Source organism: Bombina bombina, chromosome 3 (assembly GCF_027579735.1).
Source record: "Bombina bombina isolate aBomBom1 chromosome 3, aBomBom1.pri, whole genome shotgun sequence".
NCBI classification, from domain to species: Eukaryota; Metazoa; Chordata; class Amphibia; order Anura; family Bombinatoridae; genus Bombina; species Bombina bombina.
This window is the reverse complement of record NC_069501.1, coordinates 96,404,661-96,422,919: the sequence shown is the minus strand read 5'-3', so window position 1 is coordinate 96,422,919 and position 18,259 is coordinate 96,404,661. Positions and strand designations below refer to the sequence as shown.

Genomic DNA, 18,259 nt, shown 5'->3' with positions numbered 1-18,259 from the left:
CAGCGGCATTTAGCGGCCTTCTAATTACCAAAACAAAAAGCAACGCCAAAGCCATATATGTCTGCTATTTCTGAACAAAGGGGATCCCACAAAGGTATTTACAACCATTTATGGCATAATTGCATAAGTTGTTTGTAAATAAATTCAGCGAGAAACCTAAAGTTTGTGAAAATATTTGTGAAAAAGTAAACAATTTCTTGATCAAGATCAATACTCTTCTAAATAAAAATATATACATGTCAAGGGATATTCAGGGATTCCTGAAAGATATCAGTGTTCCAATGTAACTAATTTTGAAAAAAAGTGGTTTGGAAATAGCAAAGTGCTACTTGTATTTATGGCCCTATAACTTGCAAAAAAAAGCAAAGAACAGGTAAACATTGGGTATTTCTAAACTCGGGACAAAATTTTGTGAAATGCTTGTGCAATGCTGCCCCCTGCACATTCGCAACCAATCGGCCGCTAGCAGGGGGTGTCAATCATCCCTATCGTATTCAATCTTACAACCGCTGCTTCTATACTTAAGTTTCAGGTGGACCTGAAACTTCAGGGGTAGATTGCAGCATTCGCTGCTTGATAAATCTACCCCTAGGCCTGCTTAGTCTGCATACTCTTTTGAGAGCCGGATTTCTTCTTGTGAAAATTCAACACACTAAGATCTGTACAAATCTAGTGTGTTGGACTTTCAAAAGAAGAAATCTGGTTCTCAAAAGAGCTGAACGCTGCAAGGAGCTGCCTTCTTCCGCATTCAGAGGCATCCAAATGCACATGTATACTTCCCACTATATTTTAAAATGGATAACTGTATTTGATTTCCTTTATTCATGAGTACTGTACAGAGCGGAAACACTATATAGATAAAGCAATAAACATATTCAATAAGCAACAAGAGAGAGAGGAACTTACCTGGATTGAAAACCTTGGAATGTGTTAACAGAATAGTGCCCACACTGGTCGGATTAAGGACATGTGTGCATTTTCTAAAAAGACCGATCTGTGTGATTCTATTCATAAGGATAATTAATCCCTGATATACTAGGTATATATCGCTCACCTTAACAATATATGCTTAATCAGTAGAGGTGGGCAAAAGTGTAAACGTTTGGTAGAACAAATAGTCCTTTGGACATTCGTTTTGGATAATTGAATGTTGAAAAGAATGAAAATCCGTTAAAATTCTGTAATCGAATGTTATTTACAGTTTTCGAATGTTAATTTCATTTTCAAATGTTCATAATTAAATTAAATATTCACATTCGAAATTTCGAATGTAACATTCAATTTAAAGGGCCACTGTAAGTAAATATTTTCTATGCCTGTTACTAACTAACTACCCCAAATACGCTTTTTATCAATAACATTTCATTAACATATCTCTACCGTATATCAGAAATCTTGTCTGCAAATTTAATTGTTTTCCAAACCCACTCCGTGGGTATCCTTTGCTCTGTACCAATCCGTTTACAATACCTAGGTTTCAAAATGGGGCTTTAAACACAAAGTTATTGGTTTAAGTATTTTCAACATGCAGTGCTGAAAATAGTGGGCAGGATAACGTGACATCATCGGCGAATAAAAGATATAACTTTTAGAACGTTATGAAACTTCGTTTTGGAGAAAATATAGGTCAGTAGATTTTAATTAATGTTTATTAACTTTAATATGTTAGTTGTTTAGCTTAAAAATTATAACAGAAAGTAATCCTTTAACTATACTATTCAAAAGTTTAATAGTTCATGTGGTAGAATTGATACATAATAGATACAAATATATCATTTCAAATGTTTCTTTTTAGATTATTGCATAATTTAAATATTACATTTAAAGAAAGCATTAGAAATACTATTACAAATATATTGATTTGATTTTTTTTTTAATTCGAATACTGCATAATTCAAATCAATTATTTGAAAAAATGAAAACGAATATTACATTGAAAGAACACATTAGAAATACTATTACATTAAACAAATGTCAGAATGTTGTACAAACATTTGAAATTCAAAACGAATTAACAAATGTGTTAAAATTTGTTTCATGCTTTTTGATTGTTGCAAACCATTTGCCCATCCCTATTAACCAGCAACATAGATATTACATATACTAGAATTGCTATTCAATTTCCAGCCAGTTAAAAAATGTAAAATAAACATACTTCTGCCCAGTTATTCAGTCTTCCTTTATATTATACATTTAAGGTATCTTCCTTGGTAAGTTTTATTACATGCAATATGTCATAATTTAGTAGACACAGAGGGCTATTCATAGTTATGTGAGTATGTAATTAAACCTAGTTAAGGAAACAGGTAAAATGGCTGGTTGTTCTGTAAATACAAGTTAATTCTAAAGTCATACATCACAACTGACTTACATTTGGCAAGTTAGTTAAAAGTCAGTTATTAAAGAAAAAAAATACAGCTTCTTAGTAGTATTACAGCATATGAACTGCTAAAATCACAGATTTCAAATTTAAAAAGGTAAATTTATATGATGAAACAAGTCCTTTCTTGCAATCAAGTTGTTAAGCAACACTTTCTGGGATACAATTGGTTAATAAACTCTCTCTGTGAAATAGGAGTTTAAGAAACCCTCTCCGAGAAACATTGGGTTAAGCAAATTTTAATTTATTGTTCAAAAATGGGTAAAAAAACATCAATATTATATATTTAAAAAAAAAAAAAAACATGATGTAATGTGTTATCACACCCAGTACCAAATTATACATTGTATATAGCTTTTTCTTTACACATAAGAACATATTTTTAAATATTATTCTAAATATATTTTGGTCACAAACAAAATGCTTTTAGCGCCAAGAATATTTTTTCATCTATGTTCAGTAAATAATCTTCCAATCAAATTCTGAATTATTTTGTACCATGACCAGAAAATATCTAACATTATTATGTGGCTTACTTAAACAAACAAATGTGATTGCTAGCCATTAAAAAACACGTCTAGGTGCACCTGTAGAAACCGCAAGCACATTTTGTACAATGTTTACCGAGAGATGAAATGTAGTAACAAACACTTACTACTTTATGAGTGCCAGACACAACACTTGTGTAGCAATACGTCAATGCAAAACAAGAATCATCTAACTCCTTTCTTGAATATATGAAGAAAACAATGCAGATTTCAATATATTATTATTTAGACACCAAGGAGTCTATAACACCAGGCTGAGCAGAATTCTTCTAAATACTGTTCAGGACTCAGAAATTAGTCACCCGGATGATTTTTATTGGGTTGCACCAACCTTCTATTTTACAGTATGTCCAGTCTCCTCTGGGTAGTAAATCTATCAGAAACTCCATATTTGGAATGTTTAATCTTCTAAAATCTATTGCCGTTCCTTAAATCTAATAATACATTAAAAATAGGGAAACATTTAATAGTAGACATGATTGCCAAGAAAATCAATTTCAATCTAAAAGACTGCACTAGAACCAAATAGATATAGATATATTGTATCAGATATAAAAAAAGGTCTAAGCACAAAACAAAATTCAGTAGACCATTAACACATTCAAAACTTCTTGGCTCCTACAGTCACATATATGAGCAGTCACAACAAGTTATCAGTGAAAATTCTAAGGGAAGAATGGTTTAAAGTAAATGTACAAAAAATAAATTTAAATAAATGGAAACGTTGCTTGACATAATTTGACCAAGAAAATGTTTTTGGAACGGTAAAGCCCTATAGACACTCTGGGTTCTACTCTACTGTAGAACTCTTGGGACATCAGCCAATTGTTCTCATCTTTATCAATTCTCATGCCTTGAGTTCCAATCCGTAAAAAAAACCACAATAACAGAAATAGCTACAATATGTGGTTAAATTCCTTCAAGTAACCAAAGGATCAAAGCAAGATATTGGTTGAACTGGCATATATGAATAGTCTGAACAGCATAAATTGAAGATAGAATAAGCCTCTTACTTTGATATGAGCTGAAGGATCTGGAACAGTCTGAATCATGTCACTTCTGCAGTTCAATTTATTTACCAGACATTGGGTCCAATGGACAGCTGTGAATAAACAGAAAAAAGAAATAAACTAGATTTCATAAAATAAAACTTTCACAAATAGTGTATCATATCAGATTATTTTCAGAAAGAAATGCTTTCTTCAGTAAGTAGAAATATAAAACCAAAGTACATCCAAAATATTTCAGCTTGAAGACTGTGGTTGTTAACATTGGACCTGAAATTATTTTTGGAGCTTAGATTTAAAGAGGACATGTCAACTATTACATATTTTCTGAGGAGTTTTCTCTATAAATACTGTATAATTTATGTTCTTCAAAGAAAGTAAAATAAAAATAGAGATGACTGGATATATTATTACTATTTATGTCTTTATTATAATTTAATAAAGGTTATACAGGCAGGTACTGAAGCGTTAATCTGTCTGATGCATTTGCTAAAGAAACTAATTTACTGTTAAGGTAATTCATACATCTTAATTAGAAATCTTTTATTTTTCTCATCTAAAAAAAGGATATTTCAGAATCTGTATGGTTTTTTTACGATAAAATATATCCACAGAATGGTCTTGTAATATTTATAAGCACTTAATAATTATATATATGTTTTATTGTTGATAGTACAGAAGTACATATAAGGAAAGATTAATAATATATAAATAAAATGGTTAACAATAACAAACGGAATCATAAAAAATATGATTTTTTTCATGTTTAAATGCTGTTTTTTTATATATATATATGTTTTTCTTGTGTTTTCCCATACCCTATTAAATAAAAAAAATCATTCTATATAAAACCGATTAATACCACTGAATCTATCAATCAAACATCAATCCACCATGAAAATGAATCGACTCAAAGAAACATGTCTAATAAATTAAAAGGAAATGAAAATATTTTTTCAAAGTATTAAAATAAATGCATAAGTATGCATAATATTTTATCTTATCAATAATGTTTCTGTCATTGGCTGAAGGATGCAGTCAAGAATTATAAGAAAAGGTACTTAAATTGGTTACTTTTTTGTTAGTTAAGTTTTTAGGAAGTATTTAAGATAGACAAATAGATTATGTTTTGAAGAAGCAATATTGTCCACTCATTGACGTATCGGTTCCCTTTTAGACAACAATTCAGACCACCTAGAAATTTACAAATAGGTTTCATTGCAATTCTCATATGGTAATGATTTTTTCATCATTACCCCTGGGTGCCAGATGTACCAAATAAAACGTGGTCTGTTGATTTTTTTGGCAAACTTTAAAATGTATCTCAACTTTCCATGAATTTTATTTGCCAAAAGTCTAAAAATAATGGAAAATAATTAAACGCTAGACTTTTATTTTAAATTTGTGCTTAATGTGAGATTAGTAGCCTAAGGTTGGATTATGAATTATCTCCTCATACAGATAATTCACAGTTACAATAAAATTCACTGATTATGTTAAGATTGATGAAAATTTAGTATATGATATTATTATATACTTTTGAAATATTATCAGTATATTTTAAAACTATTAGCTATTTAATTTCAAGTTAAAATTATTGAGAATACAGAGCTACTGGTCCTGATTAACTGAGAAGTTTGTGTAGAGTGGCATACTAATGATTTACTTCTATATTTGTGTAATGTGGCTACCTGCAAGATGTATTAAGAGGGATGGTCGGGCACATCTTTAAGACAAGGTTTATACTTCTTATGGCTCAGAGGCTTGGAGAGGGAGACCATTTTGTTTCCTCTATGAAGGGAACTAATTATTGATAGCAGCTTGAGCAAATGATATCAAAGAGGCTAGAAGATCTAAACATATTGAACTTGATTGTTCTTTCAACCTATGTACAGAGGCCTGTGAAATATTGGTATTTTTGCCTTCATTTGTTTTGGTTTTATTTATGCTGTTGTAATATTGTAATCTGCAACATTTGGAATAATAAGCAGATCACGACTTTAAACCACATCCAGTGACAACATGAATAATGTGTGCATGGGAGTGCTTGACACATGTATATTACATGTATGAGCTCATTTATGAATAGGACCTTCAACTCCAATATTTTTTTTTCTACATTAAAAAGATTTGTATTTGTTTGCTCATTTATTTTACCACAGATTGCAATGCTTACTTGTTAAAGTTGCACAGAAACAATCAGAACTTATAAAACCATTAATCCTATTACATATCTTGAATATAATTAAACTTAAAGGCCAAAATCTAAAGTCTAAAGTGAATTAAAATAGAAAGCAAAATGTATAAATGTAAAGTATCATATCATGCAGTGCTATATTGTACTGTGCTTGCCCCTCCTTTACTTCCAGAAATATATGGAAAGCCCTTAGGGATACATTTGTCTTTCTAGAATCTTGCGTGGTATCTCATAGTGCTGGAGCTTTATTCTCTTTAGAGAATCAGGGCTATGTATGTAAGTACATGAAGAAACTTTGAGAGGAAATTGGTTATTTTTATAGATCAGTGATATCCAACTAAAATGTCCTCAGCATTTTTTTAACTTTTTTTGTGGCCCCGAGAAATACCAGAACGAAGAATGTGTGTGATAGTTTTTGAGCTCTCAAGAAAAAATTGAAACTATAAATGCTTTAGGGTGGCAACAACTAAAAAGAGCGTTCTGGGTGGAAGAATGGCATATAGAAAGTACCCTGAAACCTTACCTAAATCTGGCCCTGTATCATTAAACATTTTTAGGGAATACATAATTATTTGTATGTTTAATAGCCATACATTTATATGCAGCTATTAAAGCAACTCAATTATTGATCTGCACCCCTCATGTGTTAGGAAGTTGGCCATCACTAGTATAGATAAGGGACTGATGGGAAAAAGTAATGGAGGCTTCACATGTGGAATGAGAGGAAAGAGTAGCGTCCTCCATGGATACAATGATACAAAAATGTAACCTCTCCTGCATGAAAATGTAATAATTTGGCTTTATTCCTGATGTTTTTTTTATTGAAACATCTTTTTCTTGTCATTTTTTATATGCATATTTTTTATCCACTATGGTTAGGGTGTTTGGGAAGAAAAGAGAGGATCTAATTAAAGTCAATGTAAAATGAAAAAAGAATTACAACAAAAAAACATAATTTATGCTTACCTGATAAATTCCTTTCTTCTGTAGTGTGATCAGTCCACGGGTCATCATTACTTCTGGGATATTACTCCTCCCCAACAGGAAGTGCAAGAGGATTCACCCAGCAGAGCTGCATATAGCTCCTCCCCTCTACGTCACTCCCAGTCATTCGACCAAGGACCAACGAGAAAGGAAAAGCCAAGGGTGAAGTGGTGACTGGAGTATAAATTAAAAAATATTTACCTGCCTTAAAAACAGGGCGGGCCGTGGACTGATCACACTACAGAAGAAAGGAATTTATCAGGTAAGCATAAATTATGTTTTCTTCTGTTAAGTGTGATCAGTCCACGGGTCATCATTACTTCTGGGATACCAATACCAAAGCAAAAGTACACGGATGAAGGGAGGGATAGGCAGGCTCTTTATACAGAAGGAACCACTGCCTGAAGAACCTTTCTCCCAAAAATAGCCTCCGATGAAGCAAAAGTGTCAAATTTGTAAAATTTGGAAAAAGTATGAAGCGAAGACCAAGTTGCAGCCTTGCAAATCTGCTCAACAGAGGCCTCATTCTTGAAGGCCCAAGTGGAAGCCACAGCTCTAGTAGAATGAGCTGTAATTCTTTCAGGAGGCTGCTGTCCAGCAGTCTCATAAGCTAAACGAATTATGCTACGAAGCCAAAAAGAAAGAGAGGTAGCAGAAGCTTTTTGACCTCTCCTCTGCCCAGAGTAAACGACAAACAGAGAAGACGTTTGTCGAAATTCCTTAGTTGCCTGTAAGTAAAATTTTAGAGCACGGACTACATCCAGGTTGTGCAGTAGACGTTCCTTCTTCGAAGAAGGATTTGGGCACAAAGAAGGAACAACAATCTCTTGATTGATATTCCTGTTAGTAACTACCTTAGGTAAGAACCCAGGTTTAGTACGCAGAACTACCTTATCCGAATGAAAAATCAAATAAGGAGAATCACAATGTAAGGCTGATAATTCAGAGACTCTTCGAGCCGAGGAAATAGCCATTAAAAATAGAACTTTCCAAGATAACAACTTTATATCAATGGAATGAAGGGGTTCAAACGGAACGCCCTGTAAAACATTAAGAACCAGGTTTAAACTCCATGGTGGAGCAACAGTTTTAAACACAGGCTTAATCCTGGCCAAAGCCTGACAAAAAGCCTGGACGTCAGGAACTTCTGACAGACGTTTGTGTAATAGAATGGACAGAGCTGAGATCTGTCCCTTTAATGAACTAGCAGATAAACCCTTTTCTAAACCTTCTTGTAGAAAAGACAATATCCTAGGAATCCTAACCTTACTCCAAGAGTAACCTTTGGATTCACACCAATATAGGTATTTACGCCATATCTTATGGTAAATCTTTCTGGTAACAGGTTTCCTAGCCTGTATTAAGGTATCAATAACTGACTCAGAAAACCCACGTCTTGATAAAATCAAGCGTTCAATTTCCAAGCAGTCAGCTTCAGAGAAGTTAGATTTTGGTGTTTGAAGGGACCCTGTATCAGAAGGTCCTGATTCAGAGGTAGAGACCAAGGTGGACAGGATGACATGTCCACCAGGTCTGCATACCAAGTCCTGCGTGGCCACGCAGGTGCTATTAGAATCACTGATGCTCTCTCTTGTTTGATTCTGGCAATCAATCGAGGAAGCATCGGGAAGGGTGGAAACACGTAAGCCATCCTGAAGTCCCAAGGTGCTGTCAGGGCATCTATCAGGACTGCTCCTGGATCCCTGGATCTGGACCCGTAACGAGGAAGCTTGGCGTTCTGTCGAGACGCCATGAGATCTATCTCTGGTTTGCCCCAACGTCGAAGTATTTAGGCAAAGACCTCCGGATGGAGTTCCCACTCCCCCGGATGAAAAGTCTGACGACTTAAGAAATCCGCCTCCCAGTTCTCCACTCCCGGGATGTGGATTGCTGACAGGTGGCAAGAGTGAGACTCTGCCCAGCGAATTATCTTTGATACTTCCATCATAGCTAGGGAGCTTCTTGTCCCTCCCTGATGGTTGATGTAAGCTACAGTCGTGATGTTGTCCGACTGAAACCTGATGAACCCCCGAGTTGTCAACTGGGGCCAAGCCAGGAGGGCATTGAGAACTGCTCTCAATTCCAGAATGTTTATTGGCAGGAGACTCTCCTCCTGACTCCATTGTCCCTGAGCCTTCAGAGAATTCCAGACGGCACCCCAACCTAGAAGGCTGGCGTCTGTTGTTACAATTGTCCAGTCTGGTCTGCTGAATGGCATCCCCCTGGACAGATGTGGCCGAGAAAGCCACCATAGAAGAGAATTTCTGGTCTCTTGATCCAGATTCAGAGAAGGGGATAAGTCTGAGTAATCCCCATTCCACTGACTTAGCATGCACAGTTGCAGTGGTCTGAGGTGTAAGCGTGCAAAGGGTACTATGTCCATTGCCGCTACCATTAAGCCGATTACCTCCATGCATTGAGCCACTGACGGGTGTTGAATGGAATGAAGGGTGCGGCAAGCACTTTGAAGTCTTGTTAGCCTGTCCTCTGTCAGGTAAATCTTCATTTCTACAGAATCTATAAGAGTCCCCAGGAAGGGAACTCTTGTGAGTGGAACGAGTGAACTTTTCTTTTCGTTCACCTTCCATCCATGTGACCTTAGAAATGCCAGTACTAACTCTGTATGAGACTTGGCAGTTTGAAAGCTTGAAGCTTGTATCAGAATGTCGTCTAGGTATGGAGCTACCGAGATTCCCCGCGGTCTTAGAACCGCCAGAAGAGCACCCAGAACCTTTGTGAAGATTCTTGGAGCTGTAGCCAATCCGAATGGAAGAGCCACAAACTGGTAATGCCTGTCTAGGAAGGCAAACCTTAGGTACCGGTAATGATCTTTGTGAATCGGTATGTGAAGGTAAGCATCTTTTAAATCTACAGTGGTCATGTACTGACCCTCTTGGATCATAGGTAAAATTGTCCGAATAGTCTCCATCTTGAACGATGGAACTCTTAGAAATTTGTTTAGGATCTTTAAGTCCAGGATTGGTCTGAAAGTTCCCTCTTTTTTGGGAACCACAAACAGATTTGAGTAAAACCCCTGTCCCTGTTCCGATCGTGGAACTGGATGGATTACTCCCATTAACAAGAGCTCTTGTACGCAGCGTAGAAACGCCTCTTTCTTTGTCTGGATTGTTGACAACCTTGACAGATGAAATCTCTCTCTTGGAGGAGAGTATTTGAAGTCCAGAAGGTATCCCTGAGATATTATCTCTAGCGCCCAGGGATCCTGGACATCTCTTGCCCAAGCCTGGGCGAAGAGAGAAAGTCTGCCCCCCACTAGATCCGATCCCGGATCGGGGGCCCTCAATTCATGCTGTTTTAGGGGCAGCAGCAGGTTTCCTGGTCTGCTTGCCCTTGTTCCAGGACTGGTTAGGTTTCCAGCCTTGTCTGTAGCGAGCAACAGCTCCTTCCTGTTTTGGTGCAGAGGAAGTTGATGCTGCTCCTGCTTTGAAATTACGAAAGGAACGAAAATTAGACTGTCTAGCCTTAGCTTTGGCTTTGTCCTGAGGCAGGGCATGGCCTTTACCTCCTGTAATGTCAGCGATAATCTCTTTCAACCCGGGCCTGAATAAGGTCTGCCCTTTGAAAGGTATATTAAGCAATTTAGACTTAGAAGTAACATCAGCTGACCAGGATTTTAGCCACAGCGCCCTGCGTGCCTGAATGGCGAATCCTGAATTCTTCGCCGTAAGTTTAGTAAGATGTACTACGGCCTCCGAAATGAATGAATTAGCTAGTTTAAGGACTCTAAGCCTGTCCGTAATGTCGTCCAGAGTAGCTGAACTAATGTTCTCTTCCAGAGACTCAATCCAGAATGCCGCTGCAGCCGTGATCGGCGCAATGCATGCAAGGGGTTGCAATATAAAACCTTGTTGAACAAACATTTTCTTAAGGTAACCCTCTAATTTTTTATCCATTGGATCTGAAAAAGCACAGCTATCCTCCACCGGGATAGTGGTACGCTTAGCTAAAGTAGAAACTGCTCCCTCCACCTTAGGGACCGTTTGCCATAAGTCCCGTGTGGTGGCGTCTATTGGAAACATTTTTCTAAATATCGGAGGGGGTGAGAACGGCACACCAGGTCTATCCCACTCCTTAGTAACAATTTCAGTAAGTCTCTTAGGTATAGGAAAAACCTCAGTACTCGCCGGTACCGCAAAATATTTATCCAACCTACACATTTTCTCTGGTATTGCAACTGTGTTACAATCATTCAGAGCCGCTAACACCTCCCCTAGTAATACACGGAGGTTTTCCAGTTTAAATTTAAAATTTGAGATATCTGAATCCAGTCTGTTTGGATCAGAACCGTCACCCACAGAATGAAGTTCTCCGTCCTCATGTTCTGCCACCTGTGACGCAGTGTCTGACATGGCCCTAATATTATCAGCGCACTCTGTTCTCACCCCAGAGTGATCACGCTTACCTCTTAGTTCTGGTAATTTAGCCAGAACTTCAGTCATAACAGTAGCCATATCCTGTAATGTGATTTGTAATGGCCGCCCAGATGTACTCGGCGCTACAATATCACGCACCTCCCGAGCGGGAGATGCAGGTACTGACACGTGAGGCGAGTTAGTCGGCATAACTCTCCCCTCGTTGTTTGGTGAAATTTGTTCAATTTGTACAGATTGACTTTTATTTAAAGTAGCATCAATACAGTTAGTACATAAATTTCTATTGGGCTCCACTTTGGCATTGCAACAAATGACACAGGTATCATCCTCTGAATCAGACATGTTTAACACACTAGCAAATAAACTTGCAACTTGGAAATACAATTCAATTAGAATAATATTAAAACGTACTGTGCCTTTAAGAAGCACAGAAGATCTATGACAGTTGAAAATTAATAAATTGAAACAGTTATAGCCTCAATCCTTGTAAACAACACAACTTTAGCAAAGGTTTAATCCCATTAGCAAAGATAACAAATTCTGAAAGCAGGAAACAAATTACAGAATAAACGTTTTTTATCTCAGTCAAACTATAATTCTCACAGCTCTGCTGAGAGAAATTACCTCCCTCAAAATAAGTTTTGAAGACCCCTGAGCTCTGTAGAGATGAACCGGATCATGCAGGGAATACAATGAGTTGCTGACTGAAATATTTGATGCAGTAAAAGAGCCAAAAAAACGGCCCCTCCCCCTCACACACAGCAGTGAGGGAGAACAGAAACTAACAGAAAAACAGATTAAGCAACTGCCAAGTGGAAAAATAGTGCCCAAACATTTATTCACTCAGTACCTCAGTAAATGAAAACGATTTTACATTCCAGCAAAAACGTTAAACATAATCTCTAGTTATTAAACAGCTTTATGTATTTCTTACAGTGTAATTCTAGTGAAGTACCATTCCCCAGAATACTGAAGTGTAAAGTATACATACATGACATTATATCGGTATGGCAGGATTTTCTCATCAATTCCATTGTCAGAAAATAAAAACTGCTACATACCTCTATGCAGATTCATCTGCCCGCTGTCCCCTGATCTGAAGTTTACCTCTCCTCAGATGGCCGAGAAACAGCAATATGATCTTAACTACTCCGGCTAAAATCATAACTAAAACTCTGGTAGATTCTTCTTCAAACTCTGCCAGAGAGATAATAACACACTCCGGTGCTATTTTAAAATAACAAACTTTTGATTGAAGATATAAAACTAAGTATAATCACCATAGTCCTCTCACACATCCTATCTAGTCGTTGGGTGCAAGAGAATGACTGGGAGTGACGTAGAGGGGAGGAGCTATATGCAGCTCTGCTGGGTGAATCCTCTTGCACTTCCTGTTGGGGAGGAGTAATATCCCAGAAGTAATGATGACCCGTGGACTGATCACACTTAACAGAAGAAACATCACTACCTACAATAAGGAACAATTACAACAAATAGCATCACTACCCACAATAAGGAACAATTACAACAAATAGCATCACTACCTACAATAAGGAACAATTACAACAAATAGCATCACTACCTACAATAAGGGACAATTACAACAAATAGCATCACTACCTACAATAAGGGACAATTACAACAAATAGCATCACTACCTACAATAAGGAACACAACATGGTAAAAAAGGTTTTCAATAAACAATAGCATATATTACAATGTGCTAATGTTTTAATATACATACATGTGTCCCATGACCTTCCATAGTATCTCAGACAATTTTTTTTCTGTAATAATAGAATATAATAATATCCTAACAGATTCCCTAAATTCTCTTTACATTTGAGGATAGAATAGCATGGGTTTTAGAAAGAGGGTATACATTCTTCTAGATGATGCCTCTTTGTATTACTATATATAAAGATTTATTATTTTCACTTTTTACTTCTATTTTTAATTATATACATTTTAGCTTTTAATGGTTTGGTTTTATCCACATTTGAGGGAAAATTGCTTTTAGCATGAGCTTTTTATATACACATTTTTATATGCAAATTTGTTTTGCTTGTACAATAAAGTCAAAATACATAGGCCCCTAGTTATCAACGTGTCTACTTACCTGCCTTCGCCGGCCCCAATACGCCCGCCTAAGCTCGCCTCACATCGCCGCCGCGGACCTGAATACGCTCGCCAAAGTTATCAAAAACGCTGTCAAAAAGCTGCGCACCAAGTACGGGGTGATGAGCAGCGGACTGTGATAGTTATCACTCATCCGATCTCGCTGCTCTTCGGCTTTTCTACAGCTTTATTGATAAGCTGTCACTAAGCACTCACACTATACTATACTGTTCTACCCCCTATACGGCCGCCCCCGGAGCCCCCCCGCAACTAAATAAAGTTATTAACCCCTAAACCGCCGCTTCTAGACCCCGCCGCAACTATAATAAATGTATTAACCCCTAAACCGCCGCTCCCGGGGCCCATCGCCACTCTAACAAACTGATTAACCCCTAAACCGCCGCTCCCGGACCCCGCTGCCACCTATATTAAACTTATTAACCCCTAATCTGCCCCCCCTACACCGTCGCCACCTATAATAAATTTATTAACCCCTATCCTGCCCCCTCTATACCGCCGCCATCTATATTAATCTAATTAACCTCTAAACTTATGTCTAACACTAACCCTAACACCCCCTAACTTAAATATTATTTTAATAAATCTAAATAAAAATTACTCTTATTAACTAAATTAATCCTATTTAAAACTAAATACTTACCTATAAAATAAACCCTAATCTAGCTACAATATTACTAATAATTATATTGTAGCTATTTTAGGATTTATTTTTATTTTACAGGCAAATTTAAATTTATTTTAACTAGGTACAATAGCTATTAAATAGTTATTAACTATTTAATAGCTATCTAGATAAAATAAAGACAAATTTACCTGTAAAATAAAAACTAACCTAAGTTTCAATTACACCTAACACTACACTATCAATAAATAAATTATTCCTATTTCAAAATAAATACTTACCTGTAAAATAAACCCTAAGATAGCTACAATGTAATTAATAATTAGGATTTATATTTATTTTACAGGCAACTTTGTATTTATTTTAACTAGGTAGAATAGTTATTAAATAGTTATTAACTATTTAATAACTACCTAGCTAAAAGAAATACAAAATTACCTGTAAAATAAATCCTAACCTATGTTACAATTAAACCTAACACTACACTATTATTAAATTAATTTAATTAATTAACTACAAGTAGCTACAATTAAATACAATTAAATAAACTAACTAAAGTACAAAAAATAAAAAAAAATAAGTTACAAAAAATAAAAAAATATTACAAGATTTTTAATCTAATTACACCTAATCTAAGCCCCCTAATAAAATAACAAAGCCCCCCAAAATAAAAAAAATCCCTACCCTATTCTAAATTACAAAAGTTAACAGCTCTATTACCTTACCAGCCCTTAAAAGGGTCTTTTGCGGGGCATTCCCCAAAGTAAACAGCTTTTTTGCATGTAAAAAAAATACAACCCCCCCCCAACATTAAAACCTACCACCCACATACCCCTATTCTAACCCAAACCCCCCTTAAATAAACCTAACACTACCCCCCTGAAGATCTCCCTACCTTGAGTCGTCTTCACCCAGCCGGGCACCAGTGGTTATTCGATACGTCCAGTAGTCTTCATCCGATGGGCCAGAAGAGGACATCCAGACCGGCAGAAGTCTTCATCCTATCCGGGCAGAAGAGGACATCCAGACCGGCAGACATCTTCATCCAAGCGGCATCTTCTATCTTCATCCATCCGACGAGGAGCGGCTTCATCTTCAAGACCTCCGGCGCGGAGCATCCTTCCAGACCGATGACTAACGATGAATGAAGGTTCCTTTAAGGGACGTCATCCAAGATGGCGTCCCTCGAATTCCGATTGGCTGATAGGATTCTATCAGCCAATCGGAATTAAAGTAGGAAAAATCTGATTGGCTGATTGAATCAGCCAATCAGATTCAAGTTCAATCTGATTGGCTGATCCAATCAGCCAATCAGATTGAGCTTGCATTCTATTGGCTGATCGGAACAGCCAATAGAATGCAAGCTCAATCTGATTGGCTGATTGGATCAGCCAATCAGATTGAACTTGAATCTGATTGGCTGATTCAATCAGCCAATCAGATTTTTCCTACCTTAATTCCGATTGGCTGATAGAATTCTATCAGCCAATCGGAATTCAAGGGACGCCATCTTGGATGACGTCCCTTAAAGGAACCTTCATTCGTCGTTAGTTGTCGGTCTGGAAGGATGCTCCGCGCCGGGGTCTTGAAGATGAAGCCGCTCCTCGTCGGATGGATGAAGATAGAAGATACCGCTTGGATGAAGATGTCTGCCGGTCTGGATGTCCTCTTCTACCTGGATAGGATGAAGACTTCTGCCGGTCTGGATGTCCTCTTCTGGCCCATCAGATGAAGACTACTGCACGGATCGGATGACCACTGGTGCCCGGCTGGGTGAAGACGTCTCAAGGTAGGGTGATCTTCAGGGGGGTAGTGTTAGGTTTATTTAAGGGGGGTTTGGGTTAGAGTAGGGGTGTGTGGGTGGTGGGTTTTAATGTTGGGGGGGTGTATTTTTTTTTACATGCAAAAGAGCTGTTTACTTAGGGGCATGCCCCGCAAAAAGCCCTTTTAAGGGCTGGTAAAAGAGCTGTTAACTTTTGTAATTTAGAATAGGGTAGGGCATTTTTTTATTTTGGGGGGCTTTGTTATTTTATTAGGGGGCTTAAATTAGGTGTAATTAGCTTAAAAATCTTGTAATCTTTTTTTATTTTTTGTAACTTATTTTTTTTTATTTTTTGTAACTTAGTTTATTTAATTATATTTAATTGTAGGTATTTGTAGTTAATTAATTTAATTTATTTATTGATAGTGTAGTGTTAGGTTTAATTTTAACTTAGGTTAGGATTTATTTTACATGTAATTTTGTATTTTTTTTAGCTAGGTAGTTATTAAATAGTTAATAACTATTTAATAGCTATTCTACCTAGTTAAAATAAATACAAAGTTACATGTAAAATAAATATAAATCCTAAAATAGCTATAATGTAATTATTAATTACATTGTAGCTATCTTAGGGTTTATTTTACAGGTAAGTATTTAGTTTTAAATAGGAATAACTAATTAATAAGAGTAATATTTATTTAGATTTATTTAATTAATATTTAAGATAGGGGGTGTTAGGGTTAGTGTTAGACTTAGGTTTAGGGGTTAATAATTTTATTATAGGTTGCGGCGGTGTAGGGGGGGCAGGATAGGGGTTAATAAGTTTAATATAGGTGGTGGCGGGGTCCGTGAGCGGAGGTTTAGGGGTTAAACAATTTATTTAGTTGCGGCGGGGTCCGGGATCCGCAGGATAGGGGTTAATAACTTTATTATGGGTGGCGGCAGTGTAGGGGGGGCAGGATAGGGGTTAATAACTTTATTATAGGAGGCAGTGGTATGGGGGGCAGGATAGGGGTTAATAGGTATTATGTAGGTGGCGGCGGGGTCCGGGAGCGGCGGTTTAGGGGTTAATCAGTTTATTATAGTTGCGGCGGGGTCCGGGAGAGGCGGTTTGGGGGTAATACATTTATTTAGTTGTGGCGGTGTAGGGGGGGGACAGATTAGGAGTGTTTAGACTCGGGGTACATGTTAGGGTGTTAGGTGCAGACATCTCCCATAGGAATCAATGGGATGTCGGGCAGCAGTGAACATGAACTTTCGCTATGGTCAGACTCCCATTGATTCCTATGGGATCCGCCGCCTCCAGGGTGGCGGATTGAAAACCAGGTACGCTGGGCCGGAAAAGTGCCGAGCGTACCTGCTAGTTTTTTGATAACTAGCTAAAGTAGATAGAAGCTTACGTCACTATATTCTAGTTTTGCCGGTATGTAGGGCTTGATAACTATGGCAAATCAGCCTCGCCACAAATACACTGCGGAATTCCAGCGTATTTGAGGTTGACGGCTTGATAACTAGAGGCCATAGTCTGTTTAGAGTACACATTCATTAATGGTAATATATTAATTATATGAATTGTATAGAGTTTATCTTGATTGATGTAAATAGGTATATGTAAATATAGGATACGATATATGGCATGTATTGTCAAACTTCCTTATACTTAATAATGAAGGAGGTGAATAGTGGTCAACACGTGTTTATAAGGAAACCCTTTGTTCATTAGAGTTGAGTATATGCTCTTGATAAAGTTCTTCCATACCCAAGGACATTAACTAGTAGGAGGGATGGGTTTAAGGATCTGTGGATACTTACCTTGCAATGATACTCTGATAGGTTTCAGACGACATCTGAAAAAAGCTTTACCAGTTTCCAAGGATTTTATTATTCTGGGAGATATATATAACATACTAACCTTTTACTTTGGAATAATAAAGACTATTATTAAAAAAATATGATTTTGAATATTTTACATATATTATATTTATTGCCTTTATTAATTGGAATTTGATATTATTGAAATAAAAGGAAAATAGGAAGAAAATAATTAAAAAAATAAATAAAAAAAAATCCTAACAGTTAAGGCATACTATGTTTATTATTATTAAAATTATTATTATTAGTCTTGTAGGAAGGATTACTGTTAACTCATAAAAATGACCGGTCTTGCTTTTTTAGAATGCATTTAAGCTCTTATTCAAACTCTTCATATATTGTTTTATTTTGTGT

At 36.7% G+C, this 18,259-nt stretch overlaps 1 protein-coding gene across 2 annotated transcripts in view; it reads right to left on the bottom strand.

Annotated features, from left to right (window-relative positions):
• ERG (ETS transcription factor ERG) overlaps nucleotides 1-18,259 on the bottom strand; it is a 498,711-nt gene that overhangs the window by 348,670 nt on the left and 131,782 nt on the right. For both annotated transcript variants that reach the window (XM_053705930.1, XM_053705928.1), the window contains exon 2: nucleotides 3,942-4,030. In XM_053705930.1, the coding sequence (XP_053561905.1) occupies nucleotides 3,942-3,980 (39 nt within the window). In that variant the 5' untranslated portion in view covers nucleotides 3,981-4,030. The remainder of the gene's footprint in view (nucleotides 1-3,941; nucleotides 4,031-18,259) is intronic.